This window comes from Felis catus, chromosome D1 (genome assembly GCF_018350175.1).
Source record: "Felis catus isolate Fca126 chromosome D1, F.catus_Fca126_mat1.0, whole genome shotgun sequence".
In the NCBI taxonomy this organism is placed as follows: domain Eukaryota; kingdom Metazoa; phylum Chordata; class Mammalia; order Carnivora; family Felidae; genus Felis; species Felis catus.
The window spans coordinates 39,855,179-39,876,398 of record NC_058377.1 but is presented as its reverse complement, the minus strand read 5'-3'; the positions used below and the strand labels follow the sequence as shown (position 1 = coordinate 39,876,398).

Genomic DNA, 21,220 nt, shown 5'->3' with positions numbered 1-21,220 from the left:
TACCCATTTCCCAGATGCACATCCCTCCTTTAAAGAAGGTGTCACAGAATTAAAGATTTTTAATAAGGCAGAAGTCACTGGAACCTGAACCAAGGTGCTCCCTGAAAGCCTGACTTCCTGGTACTGGGGAGACCCACTTAGAACTAATCAGAGGGAGGGGCACCTCTGACTCTCGATTTCGGCTCAGGTCACGATCTCACACTTGGTGAGATTGAGCCCTGTGTCAGGCTCTGGGCTGACAGCACAGAACCTGCTTGGGATTCTCTCTCCCCCTCCCTCTCTCTCTCTCTCTCTGCCCCTCCACCGCGCGTGCTCACTTGTGCTCTCTCTCTCAAGATAAATAAACATTAAGAAAAAGAAACTAATCAGAGGGAAAGTGCCAGCAGAAATCAGCTACCAGGAATGGGCTGGAATATACTACTCAGAATGGTTCCTTACTCCTTTTCTGACAAATAAATTACAGAGGCTGTATTTTGCTGCTTTAAAGAAATTGATGATTGAAGATGATCTATTTCCTGAAATCACAGCAAAGGTCAAGCCTATTCAGACCACAATCTCGATGAACAAGGGTATCAACTAATGGACGGATGGCTGGTGCAGACTCTGGGTGTCAGGAGTCATGGAGGCCACCTCTATTGGGACAACTCATCTTATCTGAAAAGCCACCTGTGCAGCCAGCGTGACCATCTGACACAGCCGAGAACCAGCAAGTGTTGCTGTCACCCTGAGCGAGCCTGTGAGCAGTAAACTGGAAGTCAGAAAGCCTACATCAGGAACACTGCTGGAGCAGGGCGGCGGAGCGAGGAAGCACAGGACAGAAGTGTTATTCCAAGGGGCGGGGAGGTGTGGTGGGGGCTCATGATGTGAGCAGATCCACGTGGACTCAACCCGGGGGGTGTCCTCCCCGTGGAGAAATCCCTTCACCTTCGAGAGCCTCAGCTTCCTCTGCTGTGGAAAGAGGACCGAAAAGCCTCCAGATGAAGGCTGTGAGGTGGGGGAGGGCGGGTGACAGGACACGTGTGACGCCCCGCAGGGCACAGCACTCGGCCCCGTGCTTGCTCTCCTTGGCTCAGGTTTGTGTCACTAGCCTTGGGATGACCAGCCCTCCCGGGGTGCCCAGGGGTTTTCCCAGGATTGGGGAGTGTCAGTGCTAGAAGCAAACCAGGACTGTCGGCTACGCGGAGACTCACAGAAATGTTGAGGAGCAACGAGAAAACTCCAAGGTACACAAGAGCTGATCTCTGAGGCACCTGAGGGTGCGGGGCAGGGGCAGAGGTGAGGGAGGGCCAAAGCCACTCTTCCCTTAACGCTCTGCCTTCCTAACGCATCTCCAAGGTCAGCAATCCCACTGCAGCCCCACAGTCACTGAATGCCACCCCAGAACGCCATCGCATTCTCCGCAACGGGGCGCTGGCTCGCGGGTGTGGCCTGGTGAACAGTATTATTATCATCCCCATTTGACAGAGTAGCACATGTTAAGTTCACTGAGGTTACAGAATTTGTGCAATGTCACATTAAGTGGCTGAACTGAGAGTGACATCCAGTGTGCGTTTCACTGCCCTGGTACGAGCCAGGGAGTTTGCAAGGAGCTGGAGAAGGGAGCAGACAGACACAGAATTTGTGCAATGTCACATTAAGTGGCTGAACTGAGAGTGACATCCAGTGTGCATTTCACTGCCCTGGTAGGAGCCAGGAAGTTTGCAAGGAGCTGGGGAAGGGAGCAGACAGACACTCAATGAAACGAAGCCGCGGGGCACCTACGTGGCTCACTTGGTTAAGCGTCCAACTTTCGATTTCAGCTCGGGTCGTGATTTCAGCTCAGGTGCATGGGTTCGAGCCCCGCATCGAGCTCCACATCGACAGCACAGAGCCTGCTTGAGGTTCCCTCTCTTCTTTCTCTCTCTCTGCTCCTCCCGCGCTCATGCTCTTTCCGTCTCTCAAAATAAATAAATAAGCTTAAAGAAAGAGAAAGAAGCAGAGCCTTGAAGGATAAAATTTTAAAATTGTGGGAAAGGGAGGAAGCGCCATCCTGGCTGGGAGAACAGTGAGCCCACCCAGGGAGGCAGGAAGGATCCTCCGCTCCCTCCGGCCCTGCTGAGTAAAAGGGTGGTAGGTAGCCTGAGGAATCTGTAGCAAGCTGGAGATTATCTGAGGGAGTTAGCCCTCCGGCAGGGAGGCCCTCAGATGGCATTTAAGTAGAGGCACAGCAGGATCTGAACGGGGCCTCCTGGAGGGCGATCTGGCAGCAGATCGAACATTTACACGCACATGGCTCACACTGCCCTGAGCCCACCACATGCGCCTGTCCTACACACCTTCAGGACAGCCCACGACTGAGCCCCAACAGTCGAGAACAACCCCAGGCACTGGCTTTGGCCTGTACTTGGCGGGGAGCGAGGGCAGCAGGAAGTGAGCGTGTGCACAGTAGGTCTGCCTGGAACTCGTTTCTAGTCATTTCAGAAGCCCCAGAGCCCAGCACAGTGCCTGGCACTTTGTGCGCACTCAGAGTATACTGGAATGGACGAATAAAGACACGCGTGCCCTGCCTGTCAAACTGCTGCCCCCCTGGAGGGATCAGGAACAGGAGGATCTGTGCGGAGCTGAGGGGGATGCTGGTGAGGCCCCCTTCCCCTCCAAGTCTGCTGAGGCCAAAGAGATCAAAGGAGAAACAGCAGTTTTAAGCTGCAACTAAAATATTTACCTCGCTGCCTAACTTTTGTCATTCTTCTTCTTTTTAATGTTTATTTATTTTGAGAGACAGAGAGACAGAGCACGAGTGGGGGAGGCGCAGAGAGCGAGGGAGACCCAGAATCCGAAGCAGGCAGGCTTCAGGCTCTGAGCCGTCAGCACAGGGCCCGACTCAAGGCTCGAACTCGTGGACCGTGAGATCGTGACCTGAGCCGAAGTTGGACACTTAACCAACTGAGCCACCAAGGCGCCCCTAACCTCTGTCATTCTTGAAACAAGTAGCCTGGAATTTTGGAGACCGTTCTACGTTGGAGGCCAGCATGGCAACCCTACACATTGGCATTTGGGTTTAGACGCCATGAATGGTGTTGAGGGTGGACATGTGTGCCCAGTTTACAGGGTATCTATCCCTCCTATTAGCTCAGGTAGTAATTCTCCCTCTCAGTGCCTGATTACTCAGGGACCAAAGCTCAGCTCGCCCCTGATCATCTTACTGTATAATGAATGGCCTTGAGGAGTCATCCAGTCGTCAGCCAAATCCAAACAGTGTGGACAGATGCAGGTTTAAGGCGAAGGCTTGCAGGGGGCTCCCCTGCATCAGGTTCCTGTAGTTGTACCCCAACCAAAAAAAAATCACTCCAAAATAGCATTTCTGTGGGTCACCACCTGTGACCACCTGTCTTATGCAATTATCACAGCCCAGCAAAACCCCGGCTGGGAAAACTGAATGGCTCGGCCGCTATCCGCTGGGAAAGACGAAGCGGTCTGATAACGTTACATTGTCAGAAGCAGGACGAAGTTATACTCCAACATTACTGTGGGGATTTGTAAATGGGTGTCACCTTCTTGGAGGGCAATATGGTAAAATCTATGAAAATAGTATTAGCACACACCTCTTGACCCAGAAATTCCACGGTTATGAACGGATCCTACAAGTAATAAGGGAACACAAATGTAGGTTTTGTTACTGAAGCACAGTGTAGTCTTTTGTAGTAGCAAAAGACCAGAGGCATCCTGTATGCTCACCGGTAAGAGACCAGTAAGGGAAAACGGGCTCTTACACTACTCGTAACTCTTCCAACACCAACTACCCGCAGGGAGAGCACACCCCACCCCTAAAGGGCTCAGTCTTATGAGACCACCCCCACTTTAGACACCAACTACAAGTCGAGGCCTCCGTACTACCTTTTTTAAAATATTTATTTATTTATTTGGGGGGGGGGAGGTGAAGGGGCACAGAGAGAGGGAGATAGGGAATCCCGAGCAAGTTCCACACTGTAGGTGCAGAGCCCGATGTGGGCCTAGACCTCACGAACCTCGAGATTGTGACCTGAGCCGAAATCAAGAGTTGGATGTTTACTTGACTGAGCCCCCCAGGGCGCCCCTGGGCCTCCTGTACTTCTGACCAACTGGCTATAAAACAGAGGTTTCTGCCACCCCCTCCTCAGGTTCAATAGTTTGCTAGAATGGCTCACAGAATTCAGGAAAGCACTCTACTATTATCTGTTATTTTTATAAAGGATACAACGCAGGAAGAGCGACATGGAAGAGAGGTGTAGACAGGTATGTGCAAAGGTTCCATGCCCTCTCCAGGTGTGCCACCCTCCCAGCACCTTGATGGGCTCACCAATCCAGAAGCTCTCCAAGCTTCTTCAGTTAGCATCTGGGGGGAAGTTCCCTTACTTGGGAAGAGTTGATAAAGTCATTGGCCATTGGTGATTGACTCAATCCCTAGCCTCTCTCTTATCTCCAGAGGTTGTGGTGCAAGGAGGTTAGGGCTGAAAGTTCTAACTTTCTAATCCCATGGTTAGCTCCTCTACCAACCAGCCTTCATCTTCCAAAAGTCACCTCATTGGCAAACAAAAAGACAGACTTATCACTCTGGAGATTCCAAGGGCCTCAGTTAGCTTTTGTGTCAGGAACCAAGGAGTAAGACCAAATATTGTAACAGGAGATGCTCCTATTATCTAGTAAATGACTAGGATATGAGGGGCTCTGTGTGAGGAACCAGGGAGAGGTGACCAAATATGTATTTCTTACTATGTCACAACTGGTTAAACAAAATTATCAATATTCATATTCTAGTACTACAGAGACATTTAAAGAATGAGACACATCTATATGCACTGATATTCGATTATCTAAAAAATGAAAAAGCACAAGGCATAACAGTATATAGAGAATATTTCCATTTAAGTAACCATATGTATATACACACGCACATAGATTTATCCACATAACGACATAGAAAATCTCTGGAAGGATACTCTAAAAACCAGTGATGTGCTCGTCTTTGGGGACGGACTGGGTGTCTGGGGTTGAAGAAAGCCTTACATTTCACTTTATACCTTTTTGGACAGTTGGGCTATCTTAGCAAGTTTGTGAATTACTTAAAAGATAAAAAATGGCGTGATCCTCAAAATAAATAAATTGCATGCCAATCTCAGCCACGGACTTTTCACATTGGAAAATGTTCGTAATTCACAGGTACTATCTCCATCTGGGAGGCAGGCAGGCAGGAGACCTGGGTTAATATGCTTCACGGGCTGCCTGGGTGGCTCAGATGGCTGAGCGTCCGCTCTTGATTTCAGCTCAAGTCATGACCTTAAGGTTCGTGAGATTAAGACTACCCCCACCCCACCCCCACCGCGTTGGGCTCTGTGCTGACAGTGTGGAACCTGCTTGGGATTTTCTCCCTCTCTCTCCGCCCCTCCCCCACACATCTGCTCCTCAAAATAAATACATAAACTATCAAAAAAAAAAAAAAGAACTATGCTTCACTTGCCTATTTTTAAAAAAAAAATTTTTTTTTCAATGTTTATTTATTTTTGGGACAGAGAGAGACAGAGCATGAACGGGGGAGGGGCAGAGAGAGAGGGAGACACAGAATCGGAAACAGGCTCCAGGCTCCGAGCCATCAGCCCAGAGCCTGACGCGGGGCTCGAACTCACGGACCGCGAGATCGTGACCTGGCTGAAGTCGGACGCTTAACCGACTGCGCCACCCAGGCGCCCCCACTTGCTTATTTACTTTACATTACTTTCCGGACAAGGACACGGAGGCCCAGAGGCGTAACACAGAGCCCAAGCTCTCACCAACTAGAAAATCAGAGCTGAGGCTGGGACTCAAGGCACTTTCTTTTCTTTTCCTTTCTTTTAACATTCATTTATTCTGGGGAGAGTGCAAGCGGGGGAGGGGCAGAGGGAGGGAGACAGAGGATCTGAAGCCGGCTCTGGGCTGACAGGCTGACAGCAGTGAGCCCCATGTGGGGCTCGAACTCATGAAACCCGAGATCATAACCGGAGCTGAAGTTGGACCCTCAACCGACTGAGCCACCCAGGAGCCCCCCCAAAGCACTTTCAATGCTCCACAGACGCCTCTAATAAAAATAAAACACTGAGGACAGAGGTGGATTTTTACACCTCTTTTATATTTCCCCACATGGCTCAGTGCTGGTAAAGACTTGCGAGGCCCATGTCACCAGAGGCAACAGTCCCGAGCTGGGCTTGCCAGTACGGGAGCTACTAGCCACACATGTAGCTGTTGGGCACTTGGAATTGGCCAGTCCGAACGGAGATGTGCCCTAAGTGTAAATACACCCCGGATTTTGAAGACAGCATTTAGTATGTTAAACAGAAGGCAAAATATCTCATTAGTAATTTTTTTACATTGATTACATGTTGGAATAATACCCTGAATATATTGGGTTAAAAATATATGATTAAATCACACCTGTTTCTTTTTACTTTTTTAATGTGGCCACTAGAAAATTCAAAATTACATATATGGCTTGCAATATATTTCTTTTAGACAGCACTGGTTTAGACGATCACTTTCCGCTGCCTTGCAAAATAAAATCTGTTCTCTTGCAGTTGGTCATTCCACCCTCTCCCCTCAACAGCAGGAGAAATCCCCCAGTCTTTCTTCTTCTCCTTCTCCTTTTTGTAAAAATTTTTTTTAATGTTTATTTATTTTTGAGAGACAGAGAGACAGAGTGTGAGCAGGGGAGGGGCAGAGAGAGGGGGAGACAGAGAATCTGAAGCGGGCTCCAGGCTCTGAGCTGTCAGCACAGAGTCCAACGTGGGGCTTGAACTCATGAGCCGCGAGATCATGACCGGAGCATGACCTGAGGCAAAGTCAGATGCTCAACCAACTAAGCCACCCAGGCGGCCCTTCTTTTTTTTTTTTTTTTTTTTTTTTTTTGAGACAGACAGAATGAGAGAGAGAGAGAGAGAGAGGAGAGAGAGAGGAGAGAGAGAGGAGAGAGAGAGGAGAGAGAGAGGAGAGAGAGAGGAGAGAGAGAGGAGAGAGAGAGGAGAGAGAGAGGAGAGAGAGAAGAGAGAGAGAGGAGAGAGAAGAGAGAGAGAGGAAGAGGAGAGAGAGAGAGGAAGAGGAGAGAGAGAGAGAGGAGAGAGAGAGGAGAGAGAGAGGAGAGAGAGAGGAGAGAGAGAGGAGAGAGAAGAGAGAGAGAGGAAGAGGAGAGAGGAAGAGGAGAGAGGAAGAGGAGAGAGAGAGAGGAAGAGGAGAGAGAGAGAGGAAGAGGAGAGAGAGAGAGGAAGAGGAGAGAGAGAGAGGAAGAGGAGAGAGAGAGAGAGGAGAGAGACAGAGAGGAGAGAGAGAGAGGAGAGAGAGAGAGGAGGAGAGAGAGAGAGGAGAGAGAGAGAGGAGGAGAGAGAGAGAGGAGAGAGAGAGAGAGAGAGAGAGAGAGGAGAGAGAGAGGAGAGAGAGAGGAGAGAGAGAGGAGAGAGAGAGGAGAGAGAGAGGAGAGAGAAGAGAGAGAGAGGAAGAGGAGAGAGAGAGAGAGGAGAGAGAGAGAGAGAGGAGAGAGAGAGAGAGAGAGGAGAGAGAGAGAGAGAGAGGAGAGAGAGAGAGAGAGAGAGAGAGAGAGAGAGGAGAGAGAGAGAGAGAGGAGAGAGAGAGAGAGAGGAGAGAGAGAGAGAGAGGAGAGAGAGAGAGAGAGAGAGAGAGAGAGAGAGAGAGAGGAGAGAGAGAGAGAGAGGAGAGAGAGAGAGAGAGGAGAGAGGAGAGAGAGAGGAGAGAGAGAGAGAGAGAGGAGAGAGAGAGAGAGAGAGAATGGATCCTAAGCAGGCTCCACACTCAGCACAGAACCAGACTCGGAGCTTGATCTCACGACGGTGAGATCGTGATCTGAGCTGAACTCAAGAGTCAGACGTTTAACCAACTGAGCCACCCAGGCACCCCTCTTCTTCATTCTCCGAACACACTGGCAACTCTCCTGTGGGGCTTGGCATCGCTGTAAGCGCCTCCAGCATCCCCCTGGACAACCCATCCAGCACCCTTGCCTACCAGAACATTCACCCTTGGCCTCCAGTAAAGCAGCCCGCCCTGACCACAGCCTTTTTTCGTTCCTGTTTACTCTTCAACTGCTCCCACTGGCCTCATGCGTCCTTCCCTTCCGACTCCTTCCACTTTTCCCCATCCATAATCCTCAGTTCCCTCCCTAGCCAGCCTGGGTACCATGGCCTGCCATGTTCCAAGCACTCTTGTCAGTTCTTCCTACTCCACTGGTCTCTGTGTTTTCATCACATCTGCCGAGTCCGGGTCCACAGCTCTCTACTTCCTCTCTGCTCAAACCCGAGCCGTCAACACTGCGGGAGGATGTCCCTCAACAGACACCCTCCAGAACAAAGCACACGGTTTCCAGCACACATTCACGATCACCAAATTCAAGAGGACCCTCCATACTGCCAACCTCACAACGCTGTTTCTTGTGAATTTACTCCCTTTTCCACGATTACTATGACCAGCTCCCTCCAATCTCTTTAGACCTCCAAATTCCTCTTCCTTCTCAGCAAACGACCTTCTCCTCCTGGGCACCGCTGGCCACCTCTCCTACCTGAAACACACTTGTGCCTTCTGGACTGCCACACTCCCCGGGTATCCTGGCGTCCCTTCTGGCTTCTTCTCTGACCACACAGAGAACACTCCGCAGGCTTCCTCAGACGCTGAGAAGGCACACCTGCCTGCCGGAGCAGAGGGTGGCAGAGAAGGGCAGGATGTGGGCCTGGGAAGGCCACTCTACTCACACTGTGTGTAACCAAAAGCCACAGGTGCTGTTTGGATGGCACCACACCCTGGCTGGGTGACTCTGCAAAGCCTTTTATCTCTCTGCCCCTCCATTTCCTCATTTGTAATTAGGGACCATCAAGGCTTGGCTGTCAATGATCCAATAAACCCCCCCCCCCAAAACCCTTAAGGCTGTGAGAAGCTGATAGCCAGGGCACAGAGGGAGCTCCCTTCCCTGATTTCTCACCCAGATGGAGCTCTGATTTCAGGCCATGAGAATCCAATCGAGTCTCCTTCCATTCAACAAGCACTTAGGAAGGGAAGCCAAGGGGACTAACATTCACAGAGCACCAATTCGGGTCGCTCGCTCTGCGTGGAAGACCATTATTAGTTAATGTGGTGCCTGACCAGCTCCGCTGCTATCGCTCTCAGAATTCCCATGCAAAGGGCCTTTCAGCCGGCCTCCCTGGCCACAGCTAACTGGACCCAAGTGGGCCACTTGACCTAATCTACTCATTCACCATAGCCGAGAAGCCTGATTGAATCCTGACATCCTTGATTGAACATTAGATCATCTGGGGAAGCTTTTAAGAATCCTACCCCTTTGGATAGAAGTATTCAGAATCTTTTGGGGGGAAAGGAAAGAGGGACGGAAGCCTCTGCGATCTTTAAAAGTCCCCATGTGGGGGGCGCGTAGGTGGCTCAGTGGGTTAAGCATCTGACTCTTGATTTCAGCTCAGGTCCCCATCTCATGGTTCGGTTCATGAGTTTGAGCCCCACATTGGGCTATGCAATGACAGTGCAGAGCCTGCTTGGGATTCTCTCTCTTTTCCTCTCTCTCTGCCCCTTCCCCGTGCTCTCTCTCAAAATAAACTTAATAATATCTAAAATAAAAGTTCACATGTTATTCCAGTGTGCAGCCAAGATTGGTAACTACTGAGTGAATCCGCACTAAGGGGCTAGCCGCTGAAGGCTCATAACCCTTCAAAGAAGCACTTAACAAAGCCTAAAGCCAAAGCAATGGAGGCCTGCCAGGTAAGAGGGATGTGTGGGGCACCCGTGCCAGCTCTTTCTGGGAGAAATGAATTTTTTCTGGCATCCTGCAAATTTTATTACTTCTAGGGATGCTTTGGGGGTTAGGGAGGAAAGTTAAATAATTCCATTTGCCCCTCCCGTTTCTCCAAGGCTATAATGCAGTGGTTCTCAACATTTAGCTGGATCAGAATCACCGGAGGTCTTGTTAAAATGCAATTACAGTCACTTAAGCGTCCGGCTTTGGCTCAGGTGGCGGTTGGTTGGTGAGTTCGAGCCCCGCGTGGGGCTGACAGTGCGGAGATTGCTCGGGAGTCTGTTTTCCTCTCTCTCTGACCCTCCCCCGCTCACCCTCTCCCTCTCTCAAAAATAAATAAATGAACATTTAAAAAATAAAATACAATTGCTAGGCCGCATTCCATTTCTCATTCAGTAGTCTTGGGGGAGGGCCTCAGAGTTTGCATTTTTAACAGGTTTCTAGGTAATGCTGCTGCTGGTCTTGGGACCGCATGCTCAGAACTTTGGTAGCTGTGAATCTGCAAGCCCTGAGGGGCACTGAGGATGCTCCCAGGATCCCTGCAGGCCGGCCCCTCCTCTCCTTCTCCTCCGACACTGCTAACACCTCTTACGCCACCAGGGGGTGGGAAGGGGGGGGGGGGTACCGCCTCTGCTGCAGAGCCTCTCATCTTGGAGAAAGGAAGCTTTGGGACGCCCAGTCATTGCCAGAACGAGGATCGGTGGGTAAAGATTGAAATGAGGAAGGTTCTGGTAAACAGAACTGAGGCCGTGTGGGTGTAATAGATGCATTCATGGACTCTGGAGTCAGAATTTAGGTCTGCCAGTAATGGCTGTGTGATCTGGGATAAACTCCTTAGTCTTCCAGCGTCAGTTACGTACTTATGAAATAGATACACTACAATAGTGCTGTGACCCAACCTCCTGCAGCAGAAAGAAGTTTCAGTGAGACAATACCTATAAGGAGCGTATCACAGTTTCCAACGCCTGGCGATCGCTCAATAAATATTAGCTATTATTAATGAAAATTCTCTGACGATCCACTGAGCTGCTTACTGAAGTAGTGAGCTCCCCATCCCTGGGTGTGTGCAAACAGAAGCCGGAGTTGTACCAGGGACCGGAGCTGGTTCTTCCAGCCCAAATCCCATAGCAGGGAATGAGCACTTGTACGTCTTATGATTTCCTCACAGAATTCCTTTTGGGATCTCTCCACCACAAGCAAGAGCCACCCTTGCTGCAAAGCTGAACGCTTCTGAATAGCCATGGGCTGCATTTCTACCCGGATGTCAAGGAAGCCAGCCGGGCATGGTGGAGGCAGGCTGCCTGGCCCTGCATAGCCCTGTGGGGGAGGGGGGCAGGGTGCCGCAGGGTTCGCTGTCGGCACAGCGGGGCTACAGGACTTAGGGTCGGGCCTGGGCCAGTGTCCAGCCTGGGGAACTGGAAAGTGGGGTTCTCAGGTAACTCCACAGTTAATATGTGTGGAACAGGAGGACTAAGGAAGAAATGAAGTGGGGTGACTTCCCAATGGTTCTTTGAGAGGTATTTATAGGATGCCTGAAGGCCCTTGGAAGAAAGGTATAGAGCAATGAAAGGATTTAGGCACATTCATGACTAAGTACCACAGTTAGGGTACAAAGTTCCCCCTTCAGAGGCACTAAGGGGCCGATTCCTCTTCACCCTGCAGATTTTACATATCACTTCTTCCAGGAAGCCTTCCCTGATCACTCCACTCTAGGTTAGGGGGCCCAGCTCTGAGGACGGGGACTTGCGTGGGTACAGGGTTTACAGCCAGCGCTGAGACTGGGACCAGCTCCCCGGGCTCTTCCTTTTCTGCCAGCTAAGGATTCCTCAGGAAGTCCCAGAGCAGCCAGGCTCCTCTGGGGTTTGCATGGCACAGGCCATAGCTGTCCCCAGGGTGCGACTCAGCAGGAGGAAAGGGCAATGTGCTTCCTGAAGCACACTCGAACAAGGAACGTCCAGTGCTCCCTTTACGGTCCAATGTGCTATTTCTTCTTTGCCCACAAGGCTGACTGGGGCCTTCCCAGTTAGGGGAGAAAATCATTTTCTAACTTTGAACTTGCCAACCTGGCCCCTCTCCTACCCCTATTTACTGCTGGATAAGTAAATACTTTCCTGTCCAGGGAAAACGTAGGTGCAGGCAGACCAGGCTCACGAATGCACTGGACCAAGGAGGCACACTGTCAGCAGGGTCTCGGAGCGGGGTTTCCGCTAAGATCCTGGTAGATGCAGGGTAAGGCAGCAGCACACTTCCCCTTCCCTTGTTTAGCATGTCTGGACCCTTCTGGGCCAGGCCCGAGAAGGAACCGGGCACCTATTTTTTGAGTGTCTGCTGTATCCCTAGAATTGTCTACTCCATCTCGTCCTGGGGTATACACGACTCATATTTCAAGACTCAGCCTCACCTTCTCCATGAAGTCTTTCCTACTCCCCAGATAAGAAGTCTCCTGGTGACTGACAGAAGCAACACACATCCTCTCAGGAAGGGCTCAACTTCCGTCCAGGCCAACGGAGTTAGAGCAAAGCAATCAACTTGATATTGATGTGTCCTGACTTGAGATATATTAAAATATATTTTTTAAGAGTCTAACAGCAGACAGAGCAATGAAAAGCAACCAAGCCGAGCAGCAAAAAGGAAAAAGAATAGTAAAAACATGAGAATAGGTTAAGGGAACTCTGTGAAATCATCAGGTGTAATAACATGTGCATTGTAAGGATCCCAGAAGGAGAAGAGGGAGAGAAGAGGGCAGAAGACTCCTATCAGGGGCGCCTGGGTGGCTCAGTTTGTTAAGTGTCAGACTTCGGCTCAAGTCATGATCTCGCGGTCTGTGGGTTTAAGCCCCATGTCCGGCTCTGTGCTGACAGCTCGGAGCCTGGAGCCTGCTTTGGATTCTGTGTCTCCCTCTCTCTCTGCCCCTCCCCCGCTCATTCTCTCTCTCTCTCTCTCTGTCTCTCTCTCTGTCTCTCTCTCTCAAAAATAAAAAAATTTAAAAAAAAATGAAGAGGGGCATCTGGGTGGCTCAGTTGGTTAGGCGTCCGACTTCGGCTCAGGTCATGATTTCACGGTCCGTGAGTCCGAAACCCGCGTCGGGCTCTGTGCTGTCAGTTCAAAGCCTGGAGCCCGTTTCAGATTCTGTGTCTCCCTCTCTCTCTGCCCCTCCCCTACTCACGCTCTGTCTCTGTCAAAAAATGAATAAACAGGGGCGCCTGGGTGGCTCAGTCGGTTAAGTTTCCGACTTCGGCTCAGGTCATGATCTTGTGGTCCGTGAGTTCGAGCCCCGCGTCGGGCTCTGGGCTGATGGCTCAGAGCCTGGAGCCTGTTTCCGATTCTGTGTCTCCCTCTCTCTCTGCCCCTCCCCCGTTCATGCTCTGTCTCTCTCTGTCCCCAAAATAAATAAAAAACGTTGAAAAAAAAAAAAAAGCAGCAAGAGAAAAGCCAACAGTTACATACAGGAAAAACCCCATAAGGCTATTGACTGATTTCTCAGCAGAAACTTTATAGGCCGGAAGTGGCATGATATATTCATATTCAAAGTGCTAAAAGGGAAAAACTACAACCAAAAATGCCCTACCAGGCAAGGGAATCCTTCAGAATAGAAGGAGAGTTTCCCAGGAAACAAAAGTTAAAGGAGTTCATCACCACTAACCCAGGCTTACCAGAAATGTTAAAGGGAATTCTTTGAGGGGAAAGAAAAGGCCGTAACTAGAAGTAAGAAAATTATGAAAGAGAGAGAATTTCACAAGTAAGAGCAAACATATAGTAAAGTTGTAGATTAACCAGTTACAAAGTCAGAATGGAGATTAACGTGCAAAAGTAGGAAAATCAATTATATCTACAAAAATTAGTCACGGGATAGGCAACATAAAAACATGCAAAATATGATATCATATACAGGACACATTAGTGCTTTTAGAATGTGTTCCAACTTAAGCGATCATTAACCTAATATAGACCGCTATACATATAAGATGTTGTATTTGAACCCAATGGTAACCACAAATCAAAAATCTATAGTAGGTGTGCAAAAACCAAAGAGAAAGAAATCCAAGCACAACACTGAAGAAAACCATCAGACCACAAGGCCAGAAAACAAGAGAAGAAAGGAGCAAAGAACTACAAAAACAACCAGAAAACAAGGAACAGAATGGCATTAAGTACCTACCTATCAACAATCGCTTCAAATGTAAATGAACTAAACGCTCCAATCAAAAACATAGGGTGACTGAATGGATTAAAAAAAATACCCATCTATATGCTGCCAACCAGAGACCCACTTGAGACCTAAAGACACATACCTATTGAAGTGAAGGGCTGGGAAAACATATACTATGCGAATGAGAGGAGAGAAAAAAAGCCAAGGTAGCAATACTTCCATCAGACATAATAGGCTTTAAAATGAAGACTGTAACGGGGTGCATGGGTGGCTCAATCGGTTAAGTATCTGACTCTTGATTTTGGCTCACGTCATGATCTCATGGTTTGTGAGATCAAGCCTTGCATCTGGCTCTGTGCTGACAGTGTGGAGCCTGCTTGGGATTCTCTCCCTGTCCCTCTCTCTCTGCCCCTCTCCATCTGTCTCTCCCTCTCTCTCTCTCTCTCTCGAAATAAATAAATAAACTTAACAAAATAAATGAAGGAGAGCCTGGGTGGCTCAGTCAGTTAAGTGTCGGACTTCAGCTCAGGTCATGATCTCACAGTCTGTGAGTTTGAGCCCCACGTCGGGCTCTGTGCTGACAGCTCAGAGCCTGGAGCCTGCTTCAGATTCTGTGTCTCCCTCTCTCTCTGCCCCTCCCCTGCTTATACTCTGTCTCTCTCTGTCTCAAAAATAAATAAAAACATTAAAAAAAATTTTTTTAAATAATAAAATAGAAAAAATAAATTAAAAAAACCATGAAGACTGTAGCAAGACACAAAAAAGGGCCCTACATAATGATAAATGTATCAATCCAACAAGAGGATATAACAATTGTAAATATTTATGGACCCAACACAGAGTTCCTAAATACATACAGCAATGATTTTCAGGCATAAAGGAAGAAACTGACATAATACAATAATAGTAGGGGACTTCAACACAGCACATACATCAATGGGTAGATCATCCAGACAGAAAATCAACTAGAAAATAATGGCTTTGAACAACAAACACATTAGACCAGATAGACTAACAGATATGTACAGAACTTTCCATCTCAAAACAACAGACTACATATTCTTCCAAGTGCATATGGAACATCTTCCATGTTAGGATAGATCACATGTTAGGTCACAAAACACGTCTTAATAAATTTAACAAGATTGAAATCCTATCAAGCATCTTTTCCAACCACAACCATATGAAACTGAAAATCAATTACAAGAGAACAACTGGAAAAAACACAAACACATGGAGGCTAAACAACATGCTTCTAAACAACTCAATAAAGAAATCAAAGAAAAGACGAAAATACATGGAGACAAGTGAAAATGAAAATACAACCATCCAAAATCACTGGGATACAGCAAAGCAGTTCTAAGAGGGAAGTTTATGGCAACAGGTCTACCTCAGGAAACAAAACAAATCTCAAATAAACAACCTAACCTTACCCATAATGGAGTCAGAAAAAGAAGAACAAAGCCCCAAACCAGTGGAAAGAAGGAAATAATAAAGATTACAGCGGAAATAAATGAAGGAGGCAGAAAAAACAGTAGGAAAAAAAAAAAAAAAAACCAATGAAACCAAGCGCTGGTTCTTTGAAAAGATAGCATGACCAACCTTTACAGCCAGACTCATCAAGAAAATAAAGAGAGAAGACTCTAATGAATCAAATCAGAAATGAAGCGGAAGAAATAACAACCAACAGCACAGAAATATAAAGAATTATAAGAGAATATTGGGAAAATTTATATGCCAACAAATTGGACAACCTAGAAGGCGTGGGTAGATCCCTGAAAGTGTACACCCTTCCACAACTGATTCAGGAAAATCTGGACTAATCAATTACTAGTACTAAAATGGAATCAATAATAAAAAAAAACTCTCAATAAACAAAAGTCCAGGACCGGATGGCTACACAGGTGAATTCTCTGACTCATTTAAAGAAGACTTAATACCTATTCTTTTCAAACTATTCCAAAAATAGACGAAGGAACACTTCTTAATGGATTCCATGAGGCCAGCATTACCCTGATACCCAAACCAAAGACACTATAAAAAGGGAGAAAACTACAGGCCAATATCTCTGATGAACAAAGACGCAAAAATCCTCAGCAAAATATGAGTAAACAGAATTCCACACCACAGTAATAAAGTCATTCACCATGCTCAAGTGAGATTAATATAAAGATCCAGGTGGTTCAACATTTGTAAATCATTCAAGGTGATAGATACATCACATTAACAAGAGGAAGGGTAAAAACCATATGATTAGTTTAATGGATGCAGAAAAAGCATTAGACAAAGTACAACACCTGTTCACGATGAAAACCCTCAATAAAGTAGGCCTAGAGGAAACATACCTCAACAGAGCAAAGGAAATCTATGAAAAACCCACAGCTTAGATCATGTTCAAGGGTGAAAAACTGCAAGTGTTTCCTCTGAGATCAGGAACAAGACAAGGATGTCCACTCTCCCCACTTTGATTCAACATAGTCCTGGAAATCCTAGCTGCAGCAAGTGGACAAGACAAAGATTTTAAAAGGCTCCATACTGGTAAGAAAGAAGAAAATTGCCACTATTTGCAGATGACATGATACTATATATAGAAAATCCTGAAGACTCCACCAAAAAACTATTCAAACTGATAAATGAATTCAGTAGAGTTGCAGAACACAAAATCAACATGCAAAAATCTGTTGCATTTCTACACGCTAATAGTAGCAGATAAAGAAATTATGAAGACGATTCCATTTACAATAGCACCAACAAGAATAAAATACCTACGAATAAATTTAACCAAGGAGGGGAAAGACCTAAACTCTGAAAACTATACTGATGAAAGAACACTGATGAAAAACTGCATTGATGAAAGAAGTTGAGGACGACACAAACGAATGGAAAGATATACCATGCTCATGGATTAGAAGAATTAATATCATTAATTCTTATTACCATTAATCCATATTACCCAAAGCAATCTACAGATTTAATGCAATCCCTATCAAAATGCCAACAGCATTTTTCACAGAACTGGAACAAAGAATCCTAAAATTTGTATGGAACCACAAAGACCCCAAATAACCACACAATCTTTAGAAAGAGAAACAAAGCTGAAGGTATCATAACCCTGAACTTTAATATATACTGTAACTATAACTATAATAATCAAAACAGTATAGTATTAGCACAGAAACAGGCTAAACCATACACAAAAATGAACTCGAATGGATTAAAGACATAAACGTGAGACCTGAAAGCATAAAACCTCTAAATGAAAACAGAGGCAGTAATCTCTTGAATATCAGTCTTCGCAACATTTTTCTAGATACGTCTCCTCAGGCAAGGGAAACAAAAGCAAAAATAAAGACTCAGGACTACACCAAAATAAAAACCTTTTGCTCTACAAAGGAAACCATCAACAAAACAAAAGGGCAACTATTGAAGATACTTGCAGTGGTACATCTGCTAAGGGATTAATGTCCAAAATATATAAAGAACTTATACAATTCAACAGCAAAAAACCCAAACAACCTGATTAAAAAATGGGCAGAAGATCTGAATAACCGTTTTTCCAAGGAAGACATACAGGTGTCCAACAGACACGTGAAAAGATGCTCAACATCACTAATCATCAGGGAAATGAAAATCAAAACCACAGTGAGATACCACTTTGCACAGGTCAGAATAGCTAGCATCAGAAAGACAAGAAAAAACCAATGTTGGTGAGGATGTGGACAAAAGGAAGCCCTCATGCATTGTTGGTGGGGACGAAAACTGGGGCAGCCACTGTGGAAAACAGTATGGAAGTTCCTCAAAAGATTAAAATGAAAACTATCATGGGTTCCAGGATTTCCGCTGCTGGAAAACCCAAAGAAAACCAAGACACTAATTTGAAAAGATATATGTAACCCTATGCTTATTGTAGCATTATTGTACAACGGCCAAGATATGGAAGCAGCAGACGTGTCATCAATAGATGAATGAATAAAGAAGGAGTGGTATATATCTACAACGGAATATCACTCAGCCATAAGAAAGAATATCTTCCCATTTGTGACAACATGGATGGACCTAGAGGGTATTATGCGACGTGAAATAAGTCAGACATGGATAAGACAAATACCGTATTATTTCACTTATATGTGGAATCTAAAAAACAAAACAAACAAACAAAAAACCAGAAACATACCCTTAAATACAGAGAACTGGTGGATGCCAGAGGGGAGGAGGCTGGGAGGGTGGGGACACGGGATTAAGAGGTACAAACTTTCAGTTATAAAGTAAATGTCACGGAGATGAAAAGTACAGCATAGGCAACGCAGTCAATCATCTTTTAATAATGTTGGTGACAGAGGATGACTACGCTTATCTTGATGAGCACTGAGCAATACATAGAATTATCAGATCAATATGTTGTACACCTTAGGGGCACCTGGATAGCTCAGGCGGTTAATCACCCGACTCATGGTTTCATTTCCGGTCATGCTGTCATGGTTCACGAGTCTGAGCCCCACATCGGGTTCTGTGCTGATGGTGCAGGGCCTGCTTGGGATTCTCTCTCTCCCCTTCTCTCTGCCCCTCCCCTGCTCGCTCTCTTGCTCTCTCTCAAAAGAAATCAATAGACTTAAAAAACAATTTAAAAAATCTAAAAAAAATATATTGTACACCTACAGTAATATTGAATACCTTGCATGTCCATTATACATACATACATACATGTTAAAGAAAAAAGTCTGACAGCAAATAGGGTGTCACATATAGGTGTCCTCAGGTCCTGGTGGTAATAGAGAAAGGAGGGTCTCCTGTCTACAGCCCCCTCCCAGACCAGCATGGAGTATGTCAGATCTCCCGTGGAGATCAGAAATGAAGGAATTTGGAAGACTTCCTTTTTTATTTTTATTTATTTATTTTTTAAGTTTTAAAAAAAAAAAAATTTTTTTTTTTTTTTAACATTTATTTACTTTTGAGACAGAGAGAGACAGAGCATGAACGGGCCCCGTCCTGGAATGGTTTCTGGGCCTTTCCAGGGGCTTCGGTGAGATTCCCCCTACACTGGCTCTCCCGCCCCTTCCCACCCATCCCGTCCCCAGCTAAGCCCAGAACCCACAGCTCCATTCTAGCCATGGTGGCTTCTGGCCTATCCACTCCCTCCCCAGACCAGACTCAGCCTGCTCCTCTGTCCTCCTGGGGACTGGGCCACGAATGACTCAGTGGGGCCAGTTCTCCAGTCTGGTTTCTGAACGTCCAGGGCTCCCAGAAGGTTTGCACTTCCTGCCTCTCCAGACTCACCACTGCAAGCTGGCACTGTCGTTTGCTTGTCTGAGGGCACGACTCTGAACTAGGTTTCCCCACCGAGGCCTGCTTCCTACAGGCAGAGGGGGCCCTGAACGAGTGAGTAAATGAATGAATTACACACTGTGGCAATTGGCTGGCGCTTGAGTCTTGGGAACATCTGTTGTGTAAGAATGGTGGTTGGAAACGTGTTGGAGCCTTGAAAAACAATTGAAAAGGTCACTGCCAGGCCAAACACACCCACCTACCTGAGAAATAACAACCTGTTACTTCTCCCTCAACAGGCAGCCAGAAGTGCATGCCCCGTCCCAGTCTTTCTGGGTTTCTGAGATGTGCAGTCTCCAAAGCTGGGGTCTAGTCAGAGAGGTGTAAGGGTGCAGTGCTAGAGTGCTCGGGTTGGAACCCTGGCACCCCACCCTCCCCAGGAACAGCCGGTGACTTTGTGCAAGTAGCAACCTCTGTGTCTCCTCTCCTCACTTGTGAAACAGAAATCGAGTAGCGCTTAAGAGGGTTGCCTTGTGGATTCAAGGACAGAAGTCTTGTAAAGTCTGAGGGATCGTGAATGCATCCATGCTTAGTAAGAGCTGGCTCTTACTATTGGCCCTCCCACCTCCCTGCACTGGTCACTCTGAACCTCACTTAGCTAATCTGTAAAATGGGAATGACAATAGCGTTAATGACTAGACGAGAAAGTAAAACTTACAGTCTGTAGTTTGTGCCATTGGGAGTTTGTGCAGCTGTGCCTTACATCCAGACTCCCCATACTAGGGAGATTCTAGGGTCACCCAAAGCCCGCCACTCGGTGCACAGTGGCGAGGGCCACCTCAAGCCCCAACACCCAAACCCAAACCCCCAGAACCCCTTTACTTCAAGAGAGTCTGCTGTGGGCTCTTCTGCGTTTAGGGAAGGCCTACAGAATGTCCTGGTGACCGGGGAAGCCCGGAGGAGGACGAGGGGTCCCCACAGTAGGGGGCGGGGCCCGCGTGCCCTTGGGGTCGGAACACCTCAGCTGCAGTCGGGTCATTCCAGGAAAAAGAAATAGAAAATACTGCAGAGGAGGCGGCCGCCCGGGCCCGGAGCCGGTTATCTCCCCGCCGGCTTCCGGCTCTGATAACGCCCCGCCGGGCGGGGCCGGGACGGGCACCCCCAAGTGGCCCAAGGTGCCAGGACCGGAGAGCCTGCGGTTTGCTCGTCCCCTCCGGCCGCGATCGGCGCCGTAGGGGACGCGCCCAGCCCCGCCGGGGAGCAGCGCGTCCCCTGCCAGGCGGGGCCCCCAAGGTGGGCTAGGGCCTGTGGCCCGGCAGCCGCGACACCCGGGACCCGAATGCCGCCCCACGCCGCCCTGCGGTCCCCCGCCGCGCCCCGCGCACCCCGCGGTCCTCCGCAGCCCCCCTGGCCCCGCCGCCCCGCCGCGCCCGGAGCCTCCCCGCTGCGCTCGCCCCGCCGCCTCCCCGCCTCCGCCGCCCCGCGCTTACTTTGCAGACAGCAGGCTGCGGTCAGGCAGAGGGCGAGGAGCCCCAGGGATATGCCGCGGTTCTTCCTACTCCCGCTCGGCAGAGGCCTCATGAGCAATCCCGGCCCGGCTCCGGCCCGGCATGGGCTTCCAGGCGGCGAGCGCGGGCCCGACTGTGCGCTGTCACAGCGCCGTGCGGCTCCCGCCCGCCCGCCGCCTCTGCCCTCCTCCTCGGAGTCTGGCAGGTCCTCTAGGGCCAAATGCAGATGAGCTGATCCTATTGTGGTTGAGCCAGTTCCCAAGGAGTGGGAAGGAAAAGAGAGGAGAGACAGAGAGAATGGGAAAGCAGTGGGAATGCACACGCTCAGAAGTAAATAATGGCAAATAAAGAGCAGGCTCCTTCCGTTCACACCCAGCGTCCTGGTATTGATTCCAGACTCAGCTGGATGCTGGATACAAGAGGGAGGGAAAGTACTAGCTGTTGGCTGAGGACCAAGAGAGACCATCTAATGGCTCCATGGGCAACCAGAAGGCTTTTAGGAAAGTGAGGTGACAG

General features: G+C 48.1%; 1 protein-coding gene across 3 annotated transcripts in view; it reads right to left on the bottom strand.

The window, feature by feature from the left end:
* Window positions 1-21,012, bottom strand: part of VSTM5 (V-set and transmembrane domain containing 5) — a 31,535-nt gene extending 10,523 nt beyond the window's left edge. For 2 of the 3 annotated variants that reach the window (XM_023239334.2, XM_023239333.2), the window contains exon 1: window positions 20,687-21,012. In XM_023239334.2, the coding sequence (XP_023095102.1) occupies window positions 20,687-20,777 (91 nt within the window). In that variant the 5' untranslated portion in view covers window positions 20,778-21,012. Of the gene's footprint in view, window positions 1-8,545; window positions 8,853-20,686 lie in introns of those variants that run through there. The other variant, XM_045038598.1, reaches the window with a different exon arrangement.
* Window positions 21,013-21,220: the final 208 nt, after the last annotated feature.